Raw genomic sequence first — 13,914 nt, forward strand, 5'->3', positions numbered from 1 at the left:
AACCGAGATTGTTCTGACTGTCCTTGAGTACTACTCGGTTCGAATCGGAACACATAAATGTCAGGTTCCCTTGCCCTTGTACGAGCCTGTAATTCGATGCCGAGGGTATAATTGATGGAAGAGCCACCCCCGGATTCGTTTAGACGAGTACAAAAGGAATGCCCCGAAGAACCTAATTTGAAGACAGTATATACACACACATTATAGGGAATCCCGATAAGTCGGTATCCCCTAGGCCCTAAACGAGGTTTTTGTTATGGTCTAGTGGCAAAATTGGCTGTATTTCTTTTCCCCAAATCCTAGTCTACGATGATTTTGGTTAAGTAGGATCTCGAAATGAACCAATCAAGTTCAATGTAACATGGGTTATACAACTATGTTGTATGGCATATGTGAAACATAGTATTTCCGCTTTGTCCGCCCCGATGTATATATTAAATTTCCTATTACGTAGCCCTTCTACCCCGTTTTACGGCAGGGTTTAGACGCCATCGCGCCAACCCCTGCTTCTCACCCTATCTATAGCGCACTCGCCGTTCTCACCCCGCTCGCGCAACTCCGAACGACTAAATTGATTCTTAGCAGATTTTAACATTGATGGCGTTATGGCCGACCGCCGATACTGTTTGGGCATGGGGGCTTCTAAATTGCCGTAAGTTTTTGCGAATATTTCTGATCGCTCGCTCGCTACATTCAGCTTCTTCGGCTATCCGTGATATGGTAAGTGACTGTATAGTGCCTAGCCCACTAGATGCAAAAAGAAGAACAGCCATTTCATTGCTAAGCGTACCACGCGGTCATCCTATTCAATCTCTATCTCTTCTCGTGTCAAATTTGTCCATTGTAAAACTAAACCTTCCAATGTCTCTTCCATTGCCCTGTCAATAGCTGAGGGCAGTGATATGTCTTTCTTTGCAGTCTTGGGCGTCAGGGTGGCGTCTTCGTTGACCTTGTCATGTTCTGCGCCTTTTTCCAATTTACGCCAAGGAGAGTTCGAGTTCATTCGACGAAATTTATGACTCGAACCTTCCTCTTCCGATTGTCCGTCCCATCTTGCAGTCTTTCCTGCATCAGATACTGTATGACTGATCGAATTTTGATCAAAACGAGTGCGAGTGCGGCCACGGGGGACATCATCATTATCAGAGCAAGATCGGAGCCGCTTACGGCTCACTTCTTCTTTTCTCTCTTTATTCCTGGACCGTTCACGCTCCTCGGACTTTCTGCGATCTTTGTGCTGGGAGTACTTTTGTGCGGTATAGCCTAGTCCTGTAACATCGAGGGCTGCGGAGGAGATTTCTGGTGAGCGGCTGCGGTATTTCTTGCTTCCGTACCCCGGGCGGTCTTCGCGATCTGATCCCGATGAGCTGCTGTAGCGGACTTCGCGGATGCGGCTGCGGTTGCGGTTGCGCGTTGAGCGTCTGCCGTATGTGTCGGATGCGTCATAGGGTACGCTGGGACTGACGGGCTGGCGGTAGTAGTGCTCATCGGGAATGCTGCCTGCGACGGGGTCGACCCCGTATTCGATCAGCCCGGTTGGGTCGCGGGATGAATCGGGGTAAAACCGCGATGAAGTGACGCAGCGAGACCTTGAGCGGCGTTGACCGCGGCTTGATGCATCCTTCTCATCTTCCTGGCTTTTACTATTTTCGTAGAGGCCCGTAGCAGCAGCAGTAGCAAGTCCGGCACCAACGATTGGAAGAGCCTGTTTGAGTGGACTTGTGGAGCGAGACCGTTCACCCTGTTCTCTATCCTGCCCCGAGCGACCCCGACTAATAGCCCGACAACGGGAGCGAGTGCGAGATCGGCCTTTGCTGTCTCCGGCCTTCGATTTACTACGCAATGCAGCCACACCAGCAGCCACGGCAGCAGAACCAACTCCTAGCTCGAGACGAGTCTTTGCACGAGAGTGCGAGTGAGAGCGGCTGCAATTGCGACTGTGACGACTCCGGCTATGTCTGTTGTGGCGATGGGAAGAGCGGTCATCTTCAAAAGAATCAGCACGGTGGCGGCTCTTGCTACGGTGATAGTATTCCCGAGCACGCGATGCAGCATTCACAGCGACTGCACCAAGAGCACCGGCACCAACAGTCTTACCGATACGGCTGGCGCCATGGCTGGCTTCGTCATCCTTTTTGCTGTGGCTGCGGAACAACTCAGCCGCGCCAGCACCTACCAATGCACCCTCTGCCATATGGCGACGGTGGTGAGGTTGGTCGTCATAGTCGCGGGTTTCCTTTCGGATGTAGACCATGCTGTCATCGCTGCTGTAGTCCTGATCACGATTGCCGCCATGATGACTGGCCTGGGAGATAGAATCACCAGGGTATAGCTTACGCCGGGAAGGAAAGTCGTATTTGCGGGCTCGACGGTGGCGATGGTAGTAGTACGGATCCTCTTCGGCGTCAGAACGACGAACAACATCATACTCGGATTCGCAAGGCCTAGAAGAAGCATGTTGGGCTTCACGAGTAGGTACCGATTGTTCTCGAGTGGTTACAGGTGCAGGAAAATAAGCGTCCCTGAATTTGAAGAATGGGTCATCAAAGATTTGGGTCGCTGCATGACCATGAGTATGTTGGAATAGAACAGCTTCTGCTGAATGTACATTCACAACACCGTTCCGGATTCTGAGATGTCGGCTCTGTTCCAGGCTATATTGGCATGCGTCGATTTCATGGAGTAGCCTTTGAACGAGTGTGTGATACTTCCTTAGTTCCGTTGAAAGAGGTGGCAGCTGTTTCTCAGTTCTCAAGCTTCTGGATGACTCCTGATGAGACCCATCATCATTACAGATACTAAATGCTTGGATAGAGCTGCTGAGCTGATCGAATTTGGCAATGTTTGCTTTCTTCTCTTCAAGAAGTATGTGAATTAGATTTTTTTGGTCGCTGAGAGTAGATTTTACTTTCCTCCTGTTCGGGGTTAGAGTAAGGATTTGAATATTTGAGTTAGGCATACTTGCGAAGCTCCCCCGCGTACATGATAACATGTAACATCAGCAACGTGGTCGACTTGAGCCTCTCCAAATTGCTCTTGAGGAGATCCAAGTTCGGCCCGAGGAGTGCGACAGTTACTTTGCGGGCCCCACGAGTAAAGCAATTTTTTTCACCATCCTGATTATGTTTTTCGATTGCGTTTTCAATTTGTCGGAAGACTGCTTTGCATTCCTGTAAGACTTCTTGTGCTATGCGAAAGGCCTGCTCCGAGCAAAGCTTCGCTTGGTCATCCTGTTCGAGGGCTTTGGCGAGCTCGTTGAGAATGCTGCAGGTGAGTGATACGTCGCAGGAAAGATCTTGCATAGATTGGTTTGCGACCTTCACAGTCCGGTAAAATGTACAAAGCTTGACGGATAATTTAGCACCAAGGTCCGCGATCTGGAGTATGCTGGCGACAACCCCAAGAACCTCGATCCCAGACATTGCGCATGTCACTGATAATTGTGTACAGAGTACGGAGTAGCTCTGCTTTTGAATCAAGATGGGGTTTGCTGCAGTATATTGCTTATGCTACGAATGTTAAATGGTGGCTGTGTGCAGATGCCAAGACGGCAATTGTTTCAGGTGCATCGACCTTATTGGACACACTATCGCTCAGCTGAAAGGGTCAATGCGATGGTTGCGCGACTTGAGGCTGATTCTCACCCAGCTTCTCATATTTTCTAGTGCAGCCTTTTCACCCTTCCACAGCCCAACTATTTGCATTCTATAATTCTCTTCTATACATAACATGATACATACGACCATAGGGTGTGGAAAACAGGGCTTCCCGTCCGCTCAGCCGTACTTAAGCCACACGCTGGTGAGTTAGTAGTTGGGTGGGTGACCACCAGCGAATCCTCACTGTTGTATGTTTTTTTTGCATGCTTTGTGTGTCTTTTCGATTCGTTAGGAAATAGCCTCTTGCCGCCCTACTCTTCAGTCCCTTCAGCCTATTCACCTGAATGCCCTCATCGCCAAGCATATGGTATACCCGTTCCACTAGTGCTGCTTAGACTCTAGCGTACAGCTTTAACTGGAACAATCGATATCCGCTTGATTCGGAAAATTATGCCACTGCTAGTTATCTGAAAATATATACCTGAAATGCCAAGCAAACGTAAACGTGGAGCACAGCTATTGGCCTAAGCTACAAGAGGCCTCGCCCTGCACCTTGCCATATGGAGGTCGATCTACTCCGTAGCCCCGCGTGAGATAGTTTTGAACTGACATAACTCGAGGTATTTTTCAAATTGTCAAAGGCCTGGGACATTGCTATGATTCATGATGGACCCCTTATCTGCTCTTAGTCTTGCAACCTCGGTTATACAATTTGTCGACTTCGCGACGAAACTCACCTCCAAGGGCAAAGAGCTGTACCGGAGCACCGACGGCGTTCTGGCAGACCATGCCGAGAAGGCTGCCATCTCCTCAAAACTAAGTACTTTATCTAAGGGGCTCCTATCCTCTCTAGATGGGATTCCAGCAACCCAAGGATTATCTGCCGCCCAAGAAGGCCTTCGAGATATTGCTGAGGAGAGTTCTGTGGTTGCGGAAGATTTCCTAGTGACGCTGGATGAGCTGAAGGTGGCGACGCCAGGGCGAAAATGGACGAGCTTCCGCCAGGCGCTAAAGACTGTGTGGAATAAGGACAAGCTGGAGGAAAGAATGACCACTCTGGATCGTCTTGGCCAGGTCGTCATCATACATCTGCTGTTGATCCTTAAGTATTAGTTACCCCTTCTCAGTTAATTTAAGAAATTGGGCTTATCTGCTTCTAGTGAGGACCAGATAAAGTCTCTTGCTACAACAACCAATGAGATTCGAAGCATGGAAGGCAGGGTTCGAGACACCCTTTCCGAGTATAGAAATGAAGTAAAACAAGAGCTTGGACAGCTGCTGCAACAATTAAATATCCTGGCCAACCAAGCGCGAACCCAATCAACTTCTGAGGACGATCGGAAGAGAGATATTGTTCGCGAGAGCCTCCTGAACGAATGGAGAAATGAGAACGACGAGGTTCTCGCGAAAATACTTCAGACTCTCCAAAAAAAAGCTGACTATCAATACCGAAGATCGTTCAAACGGATGTTTTTCGACACTTTGTATTTCTCGAGAATGCGTGACCGGGAAAACATGATAGACAGCAAATATTATCTCACCCTTGGCTGGGTCTTTCGCACACCTACAGACATGAGATCCATGTGGTTTGACCTACCCAGTTGGCTATGTGGACCTGGTGGTTTGTACTGGGTATCAGGCAAGGCCGGATCCGGGAAGTCTACCTTCATGAAGTGGCTCCTCCATGAGCCGCGGACTAGGGAGGCTCTTGACGTATGGGCCGGGGACAAGCAACTTCTAATAACATCCCACTTCATTTGGAGCTCTGGTACCGAGGAACAGAAATCAGTCTCTGGGATGCTGCGCTGTCTTTTATATGAACTGTTGATACAATGGCCAGATCCAATTTGGGAGCTCTCACCCTCCAGGTGGCGCTCCTGGGATCTTGAACTCGGGCATTTCCCGGCATGGTCTGACGATGAATTGATCCACACTTTACAATCTCTCCTCAGGCGCTCGGCTCACCATCACCGAATATGTTTGTTCATCGATGGGTTGGATGAACTTGCTGGAGACGACGATCGGCTTGAGAAGGTGTTCCGCCTCTTACAAGAGTCATCTCAATGTTCACATATCAAAATCTGTGTTTCTAGCCGGCCCTGGGAGTTACTCAAAAATAATTTCTCTTCATATCCGCATCTGCGGTTGGAGGATTTGACGTACTCTGACATTGAACTCTATATCAACACCAGACTCCAGGCAAACGAAAGATTCCGAGCCCTCCAGCAACAAGATCCTAGAATCTGTTTGCAACTGGTCTGTGAAATGATCGAGAAAGCAAAGGGTGTCTGGCTTTGGGTTATCCTAGTTAGTCGCTCACTCTTGCGAGGGTTGATGAACCATGATACAGCTACAGATTTACTCGACCGGTTAAGGGGGGTACCGGAGGAACTGGAAGCATATTTCCTCCAGATGTTCGCCAAAATCGAGTCATTTTATCGAGTCAAGTCCCTCAAGCTTCTCACGCTGGCTTTGTACAGTCCTGGTGGAGTTTCATTGATGACATGTTCCTTCCTGGACGAAGATCACACAACATTTCTTTTACAAACAGCGACGCAGCCTTTTAGCGAGGAGGAGGTGATCCAACGGCTTCAGAGAGCAAAGAGCCGTGTTAATATATTTTGCTTGGATTTACTCGAGACCACTGACTGGGGATCCGGGAGACACGTTTTCTACCGTCAGAGTGTTGAATTTATGCATCGGACAGCGCGGGATTTCCTTCTCGAAAATACCACCCAGCATATTTTGCAGATGCAGAACATGAAAGATTTTAACGTCAATCTTTTCACCTGCAGAGCGCTGCTAGCTCAAATGCAAATGCTAGAACAGCCAACGCGGCTGCTCGTGGCTGATTTTATGAAGCATGCAGCACTGCTGGAGAAGGAGTCTCCAGAGGCACTTCTCCCTCTGACAGCTCATCTGGATAAACTACTCGACAGCCAGCGGAATAAACCGTGGTCGAGTGACTCACTACCAGCCTGTCCCGTGAAGGGGTGGGATTGCAATACCCAAGGCCCGAAACCCCTACTTTCTCTAGCCATCCAGCACGGACTCACAGGATACGTCCAAATCTGCCTAACCTCCAACCCGAACCTCGTATTTAAGCAGCAAGGCCGGCCACTCCTAGACTATGCACTCCGCCGGAGAATACATTCACCGTTGGACGGACAAGCCGAACAGCTCGATTATCCAGCCGGTGGCCCCCGCGACCAACCAAACCCTCGGCTTATCCTTCTAATCCTCCAGCACGGTGGCAACCCCAATGAACGGCTCGGCAGCTCTACCCCCTGGAAACTTTACCTTGGATACCTCAGCACCTTTGCAAAAGAGCTCAATCAGCTCGACGAAAGTAGCCTACAACCGTGGATCCAAACAACAGAACTGCTCATCCAATATGGCGCTGCCCGGGTTCTAGAACGCCACACGGTTATACCGCAGCAATCAATGGGGCGCACACGAGTGAAACTTTCTTACCGAGATATAACTGCCTGGGATAGTTTAGCTGCGGCTTTTGGAGCGACAGAGGCTGATAGACTAAATTCACTATCCTGGAAATTAGATGCTACAGGGCAATCTATGTTGTGGAACTCAGTTCGAACTGTACGCAACTTTATGCGATGGGTTGGGTGAACTACTCTAGAAAACATCTGTGTGAGAATGAATTCTAGATCATGGCCACGCGGCTCATACTTTCCTTTCGTATTGGTGAGATTAGTCTTCCGCACGACTTAGTAAAACCCAGATCCAACCCAGACCCAACCTAGTCTAGGTTGGGTGCTGGGCCGAGACCTTGGATCCAAAATGGGTCGTGCGGAATCCTACGTAAGATAGGCACTGAGGGCAGTTTTAGTATCTTGGGCGCGCTGGTAGGGTTTAGTTTGTGTACTAATAGACTTAGCAGAGTACCTAGGTAGGACTATGTGATCACATACCCAATATGTATTCCTCTTATAACCCAATCGAGAAAAGCCCTATATATTATATATTCTGTTAACCGACTGAATAACGGTCTATAAATATAATTTAACAAATCTAGGGATAAGAATATGGTTTAGCGATTTACTTCTCTACCCCTAGGGCTAAGAATTACTCGTCGAAAATAAGTAAATTATAACTATAACTAGATTCTAGTTATTCGTGGTAGCATTACCCGCTAGATTTGATTATTACTATACTCTATTGGCTATGTAATTTAACGTTAAGCCATGCCTAGTACGTACCTTGCTCGTGATAAAACGAGGCTAGAGAGATAAAAGCGGAGGGAAAAAATAAGGTCACTCAAAGCCTTTATCACAATGGGCAAATGTATTTTTTTCTCTATGACCTAAATACTCGGGTAAAGAATATTTAGGTGGGTGAATATCCGCCCGGAGTGCCCTAAGGAGGTCTGAATAGAGCGGCGAGCCGCCTATGCCCGAACCGTGGGCGTTAGGTGACCACGACCTTAGAAATGCTGTATGTTTTTACTTTTTCTTGCTTTTTCCCCCTCGATTCATGCAACAGAACCAACGAGTGAAGGTATCGAGACTGGATAAATTGACAGGTTAATTCGACTCTTCAAGGCTCGTCGTTTTTGCACCTGACAATCCGTGTATGAGAAAGACACTTCGGTCAATGATATCACTAGAAGATTAAAAATACAATCCGGGCAACTGATTTATCTGAACGGAGTAAGTTTTCGAAGTGATTCTCAGCCTCGCTGCTTGATCTCGAAGAGCGCGAAAACCACGGCAGCGTGTTAGCCAAGCCGCAAGCATCGACCCAGGGCCAAACTTAATTTGCCTAGCAAATCCCTCACTCAATTCTTCTATAGCTCTGGTTTTTGTTTTATGCGAGAATTTTTGAAAATAGGATAAGCCTACGACTATATAATGGAATTTGGCAGGCCCCTTATAATTCTCCGTGAAACAAACCTCAAATTTCTGTATGACGATGTCGTGTTATTATAACAGGTTGTTATAATAGGAATCTTTCTGCTGTTATATAAGAATGTGGTGACCGATAAAGAGCTTTGGGACGAGGATACAAGGCGGTCATCTGTACTGGTTTTGTGCTTAGAGGGTTAGCAGTTAAAACTACACTGACGACTATAGTACTAGTCGTGGGCGGTGTTGGAAGTCAAGCGACTTTTGTTGTTTGCTCCCAGTACAATTAGTCTCAGTACTGTAGATAGTTTCTTCCTCTCATTGCGCAATTCAGAGAGTTTCCAGTGTTCTCGCGCTTATATTATCGGATTCGCTCCATCAAAGCCAAGAAACGAAAATGCAAGGTTTGGGTCAATATCCCCATCAAAAAGAGTGAGCGGACCCCAATAATGATTCAGATGTCTGAGTCCATCCCTCCCCGGGAATAATGGCTCCATGGCTGCCGCATCAGTTGCCATGGCTCTTGCTTCAGCCTTCTCCTTGGCCCGACGTAGCAGTTTTGCAGCTTCAAGAGCATAAGCACATTCGTCCATTATCAATAAAATCTCCACAGCCATGTCGATCAGCCGCAAGAGGGGTTGAGTCTCTGTAGGAATTGCTTCTTGCGCAAGGTAGATAAGGATGGTGCTTGCAGCAAAAACAGTGTACGTGACGTTATAGAACCTATCACTGGGTCAGGATTAGATCGTAAAATATTGAGGTCAGCACATACCATGTTCTGAAGAAGTCACTATGTTGATACGTCTGATAAATGAGATCAATAGTCTGTTTGGCCGAGTCCAGGCATTTTTGGACCCCTTCTTGAGACCCAGGAATTGATGCTCGATCTTGAGGTGTGGACCTCAGAAGAAAAGACCCGAAGAGAAGTATCCTCAAGTTGTGATATCCTATATCCAGTCGATTAGATATTTCTCTGCGGGAGGCTCAAGAACGGCTGACGAACTTAGTGACAGCACCAATCTTTGTCTCTTCATCCATTGCTGATCCCTGGCTTTGCTCAAGGAAGGTAAACTGCCAGATAGGTCTGTTGGACGTATCTCCTCGGGGAGCGTTTGAACCCACCGCTCGAGATTGTTCTCAATTTGGTACGCCAAATGAACTGTCCTCGGAACTGTTACATCTGAGAGGTAAATGTTTTGGCAGATATCTTTCGTGATTCTCGACAAATCTACCATGCATTTTATGATAGAACAAGAGGGATGTTCTAGCATCTCGCAAGTGCCACTGTTATCGACGACCTCTCTGCTTTCTGTTATTGGGAATCGCCGGTTATGATACATATCCGCCCCAAGGGTGTCTGGTCTACCCATGGCGAATGATATTTCACTGCGGATCAGAGTTAAAGGGGTAGCTCAGTTAAGTAGCCTAAGGGCATTTATGAGGGAGGTAACGCACGTTTCAAGAGAGTACAGACCCCTTATTAGAAAATGTTAGTGTTCATAATGAATTAGATGTTGACAGGGCATAGAATTGAGTCAAAGACTTACCACCATGTTCTTGATTCTGCCTTTCGCAAATATGCGGATTTCTTCGCATTTGTTCCAGGCTCTCGATTAATGCCCATGGCTAGAGCAGTCCGTATGGCAAGACCGACATACATATACGACACTGGAAATGGTAAGTAAGGCAGAAGGCAAAACTACAGAAGACTTCCACTGACAGTGAGGATGTAGCTCATTTTGGCACACCTTGGCCTGTAAGTTGTTAGCTGCGGCGGCGACGATATGATATGGAGATACATACAAGCATGAAGTAACATTGAGTCATCTCAAGGTCTGTTACCATTCCTATTTGGTTGCAGCAGGCTTTGGCTTTCTCAAAGAATTTGCGGCTCCATTGCAGATTATTGATGCCATCGATAGGCTCATCATCTCTCGTACCCACAAGCGCACCCAAAGAGAGAACACTAAAGTACAGAGCCGTGAAACTTGAAATATGCGGGCCATCGGCTTCGCTTCCAGACCGCAACGCCTCGCAACGCTGCAAAAAGGTATGCTTGTTGAGAATGGGGTGAACATAGTGGATAGTGGTGAAGAAGGCCTCTAAAAACCCACGACATTGTGGGAACCAGTTTGAGCTATCTGGGTAGTCGATCTCCCTGCAGCTTTCGCGAGCTGTTTGCAATTTGGCTGGTCCAAAAGCAGGATTGTGCAAGGTGGAAAGAAGAGAACTCGCATCACCTCCTTCAGACTCATCCCCAGTGCGCTGAACTTGGGAGAGAAGAGCCACCGAAGATGAGCTGCCGTAGAATTCAACATCTCGAGTGTGTGAGTTAACACCAGATAGTTCTTGTTGACCACTCTCCCAGGGCGATGTGCTGCTTTGTATTGGATAATCATCGCGGTTGATCGCGGGATGCTGTGTAGGGTCATGGTCCAGAGTAGAAATCCCGGAAGATGTTCCTGTCGGTTTACCGCCGATTGTTTTGGCTCCCGTTACTTCATAGGCCTCGATGCGGGAAGAGAGATCCTTCACCTGAGTCTCAAGCTTCTTCACGTAGCTAGGGAAATGGATTAGGTTAAATTACAGACCTCGGGGTTGGTGGGAACATACTCTGGCGTGACCCGAAGCCTGGACATATTCTGACCCTTGTACACACATTCGACACCTCGAACTTGCACAACTGTCAGTTGACGACCTGAAGCTACTCTGGGGGTCAATGCTGAATAGCATGGTAAAGATAAAGACCAACCTTTGCAGTAGGAGCAGGGGTACAATTCATCGCATTTGTACTTTTTCTGCCTACAGTGATCACAGGCACGAGCTGCCCGAGGCCGCCGAACGCGTTGGCCTGGATTCCGCGCCAAACGCTGATTGTTCGAACCCTCCATTTGATACGATTTTGCAATGTGTGAGGGTTAACTGCAACAGACAGCCAAAACGATAGATCCTATGCAGCCTGCAGGACAGAAAGCTTAATAATAAATGCTGCACCAAAAATATTTCAAAGCTACATGGACAAATTGAGGTTGCGTTCCCTCAAAATACAGCTTGATTGTAGCTGGTCTACTCCAGGATGATGATTTACTGCGGGGAACGCCATGGTTGTACGAGACACGTGTCGACCACACCCCGTATGAACCTTAAAAATGTGGAGTAAAATGGATCGTCCCTTAACCACCTGCGTTCTTGTTGGCAACAGTGTTGGCAAGCTCTAGGCTCGGGCCCTGAAGGTCCACGACGATTCTTTTTTGGCCTTGATAGACACCTTGTGAGTTTAGTTTTAAGTTTTGAATCGCCCCTGAACTGCCGTGAAGGGTAGTTGAATATCTTTTCTGAAAACGCGTAACTAGGCCGAAACGTTACGGTCGGCTACATCGCTTTTTTAGATAGTTAGGTACAATGCTTCTTACATAGAATACACAGCTTCAGATGATTCACGCTTCCATCTCGTCAAGCTGGGTGGCAGAGAATCCTCGAGGGCTCAGCACCGGAAAAGCCGGGGAATGTAAAAGCTGGGGAATGTAGAACATCCACGCGCCTGCATATCGGGTTTTCCGGCTGCCCTGCTAGCCAAGACAGGGTTCTTTGAGAAGAACATTATAGTCCCCGATATATAATTCTGCGATAGAGGGATAGTTTCCCGAGTTTTGAATCCTCTATTCTAGTTCTCAATATCGTTGTTCTACGGCCCCTCATAATAATGGTTAGTATGCTTTTCCTTAGCAATTGAGTCGAGGAGATTTTCCATTCTGACTTACTTCTCTTTGACAGCTTCACTCTACAGAGTTTCAGAGGAAATCTATCATTCAATTAGATGTCATTGTTGTCGGAGCAGGCCTTGCAGGTCTTGCTGCAGCGGTGTCAATTTCCCTCTCCGGTCACCGGGTGACGGTAATTGAGTCAGCCAAAGAGCTCCTCGAGGTTAGTTATCTATCCCCGTTGATCAACCTATACGAACTTACCTCCAACCATTCCAAAGGTCGGCGCAGGGTTGCAAGTGACTCCCAATTGCACCCGCATCCTCCAGAGGTGGGGGCTCCCTGACAGACTATGGCTCAGTGCTGCCGAACCTAGCGCTCTGACCGTGCACCGCTACTCCGGTAAGGTGCTTGCTAGAGAGGATAACTTCGATAAGAAGATCCGTAGCCAGTATGGTGCTCCATTCATCGATTTACATCGCGTTGATCTGCAGCTCTCGCTATACGAGAAAGCCAAAGAGCTAGGTGCTGAGTTCAAGCTTGGGGAGAAGGTCCTTAGCGTTGACTTTGACTTGCCCAGCGTGACATCTGAGTCTGGCCTCACAATGACGGGGGATCTCGTAGTCGCAGCAGATGGATTATGGTCACGGTGCCGCTCAAATCTTCTTGGGACTGACGATGTGCCTCGACCAACTGGGGATCTGGCGTATCGAGTCGTCCTAGACTTACATCAGCTTGATGACCCTGAGCTTAAATCTTGGGTCAGCAACCCGACCGTGCACTTTTGGATCGGACCTGGGGCACATGCTGTGGGCTATTCTTTGCGTGATGGTACGATGTACAACATCGTCTTACTCGTCCCCGATGATCTTCCTCCCGGAGTCAGTCGACATTCTGGCTCAGTCGAAGAAATGCAGGCACTTTTCAAGGATTGGGACCCCCTCCTTGGAAGATTTCTGAGTGTCGTCGACCGGGTTGACAAATGGAAGTTGATGCATAGTCTGTTTGCACCTTTCTCGATACCGCGATGAGTTGGAAGCTAACAATTCGTGCTCATGTTAGGGGAGGAACTTCCTTCCTGGGTCAACGAGAAGTCAAACTTTGTTTTTGTGTAAGAGCAATTCTGTCTACCCCCAGCTCCCGATGATGCAATTTTTCTAACTCATACTGTCCTTGGCCTCTACAGTGGTGATTCTTGTCACCCAATGCTACCATATCTAGCCCAGGGCGCCAACTCAGCTGTTGAGGATGGTGCTGCTTTAGGTCTGATCTTGGGTCACTTGAGATCGAAAGACCAATTACCCAAAGCTTTGAAGATGTACGAAGACTTGCGCAAAGCCCGGGGTGATGCCATCGTCAAGGAAACTTTTAAGCAGGTAATTATTAGCCGTTGATGCTGAGGCTTGATTCATAACTATAAAAGCACGTTCACTGACCAGCTGTATGATAGCGAGACTCTTTTCACATGGCAGACGGCCTAGAGCAGGAAGCACGAGACAAAATATTCCTATCGCACCTCGGCGAATCGAATATCCAAGGGCCCTTCCCTAGTAAATGGACTTGCCCCCAAGTTCAGCCGTGGCTCTATGGCTACGATGCTTTTAAGGTAGTAGAAAATGCCGTTCTGAAGAATCCATTCATGTTGGATTCATGATTAACGCCTTATTCCGTTGTATGAAATTGGCCATGATGCTTCTATGAGTGTATATACTGTGTTCTGTTGCTTTTTGGCTCCTCTCGTCTAACGTT

The 13,914-nt window shown here is 47.8% G+C and overlaps 5 protein-coding genes across 5 annotated transcripts; 2 read left to right on the forward strand and 3 right to left on the reverse strand.

The window, feature by feature from the left end:
* Positions 1-802: 802 nt before the first annotated feature.
* N7455_010378 (uncharacterized protein) lies at positions 803-3,422 on the reverse strand (the record flags this gene model as incomplete). Its single annotated transcript, XM_040954046.2, has 2 exons — positions 803-2,915; positions 2,962-3,422. The coding sequence occupies 2 exons, from the start codon at positions 3,420-3,422 to the stop codon at positions 803-805; spliced, it is 2,574 nt and encodes an 857-aa protein (XP_040815423.2).
* Positions 3,423-4,213: 791 nt separating this feature from the next.
* Positions 4,214-7,229, forward strand: N7455_010379 (uncharacterized protein; the record flags this gene model as incomplete). The annotated part of the gene is made up of 2 exons (XM_040953998.2): positions 4,214-4,705; positions 4,760-7,229. The coding sequence occupies exons 1-2, from the start codon at positions 4,263-4,265 to the stop codon at positions 7,227-7,229; spliced, it is 2,913 nt and encodes a 970-aa protein (XP_040815441.2). The 5' UTR covers positions 4,214-4,262.
* Positions 7,230-8,820: 1,591 nt separating this feature from the next.
* Positions 8,821-9,057, reverse strand: N7455_010380 (uncharacterized protein; the record flags this gene model as incomplete). The annotated part of the gene is made up of 1 exon (XM_065606434.1): positions 8,821-9,057. The coding sequence occupies one exon, from the start codon at positions 9,055-9,057 to the stop codon at positions 8,821-8,823; it is 237 nt and encodes a 78-aa protein (XP_065460397.1).
* A 950-nt stretch (positions 9,058-10,007) lies between these two features.
* On the reverse strand, positions 10,008-11,355 carry N7455_010381 (Zn(II)2Cys6 transcription factor; the record flags this gene model as incomplete). The annotated part of the gene is made up of 4 exons (XM_040954088.2): positions 10,008-10,132; positions 10,185-10,218; positions 10,268-11,024; positions 11,078-11,355. 4 exons carry the CDS (start codon positions 11,353-11,355, stop codon positions 10,008-10,010), a joined length of 1,194 nt encoding a protein of 397 aa, XP_040815453.2.
* Positions 11,356-12,167: 812 nt separating this feature from the next.
* N7455_010382 (uncharacterized protein) lies at positions 12,168-13,819 on the forward strand (the record flags this gene model as incomplete). Its single annotated transcript, XM_065606435.1, has 6 exons — positions 12,168-12,170; positions 12,239-12,388; positions 12,447-13,164; positions 13,228-13,276; positions 13,352-13,541; positions 13,616-13,819. 6 exons carry the CDS (start codon positions 12,168-12,170, stop codon positions 13,817-13,819), a joined length of 1,314 nt encoding a protein of 437 aa, XP_065460398.1.
* Between the last annotated feature and the right edge of the window lie 95 nt (positions 13,820-13,914).

The sequence above is a fragment of the Penicillium solitum genome (assembly GCF_028829755.1).
Source record: "Penicillium solitum strain IBT 25940 chromosome Unknown utg000008l_segment0_segment0, whole genome shotgun sequence".
NCBI lineage: Eukaryota > Fungi > Ascomycota > Eurotiomycetes > Eurotiales > Aspergillaceae > Penicillium > Penicillium solitum.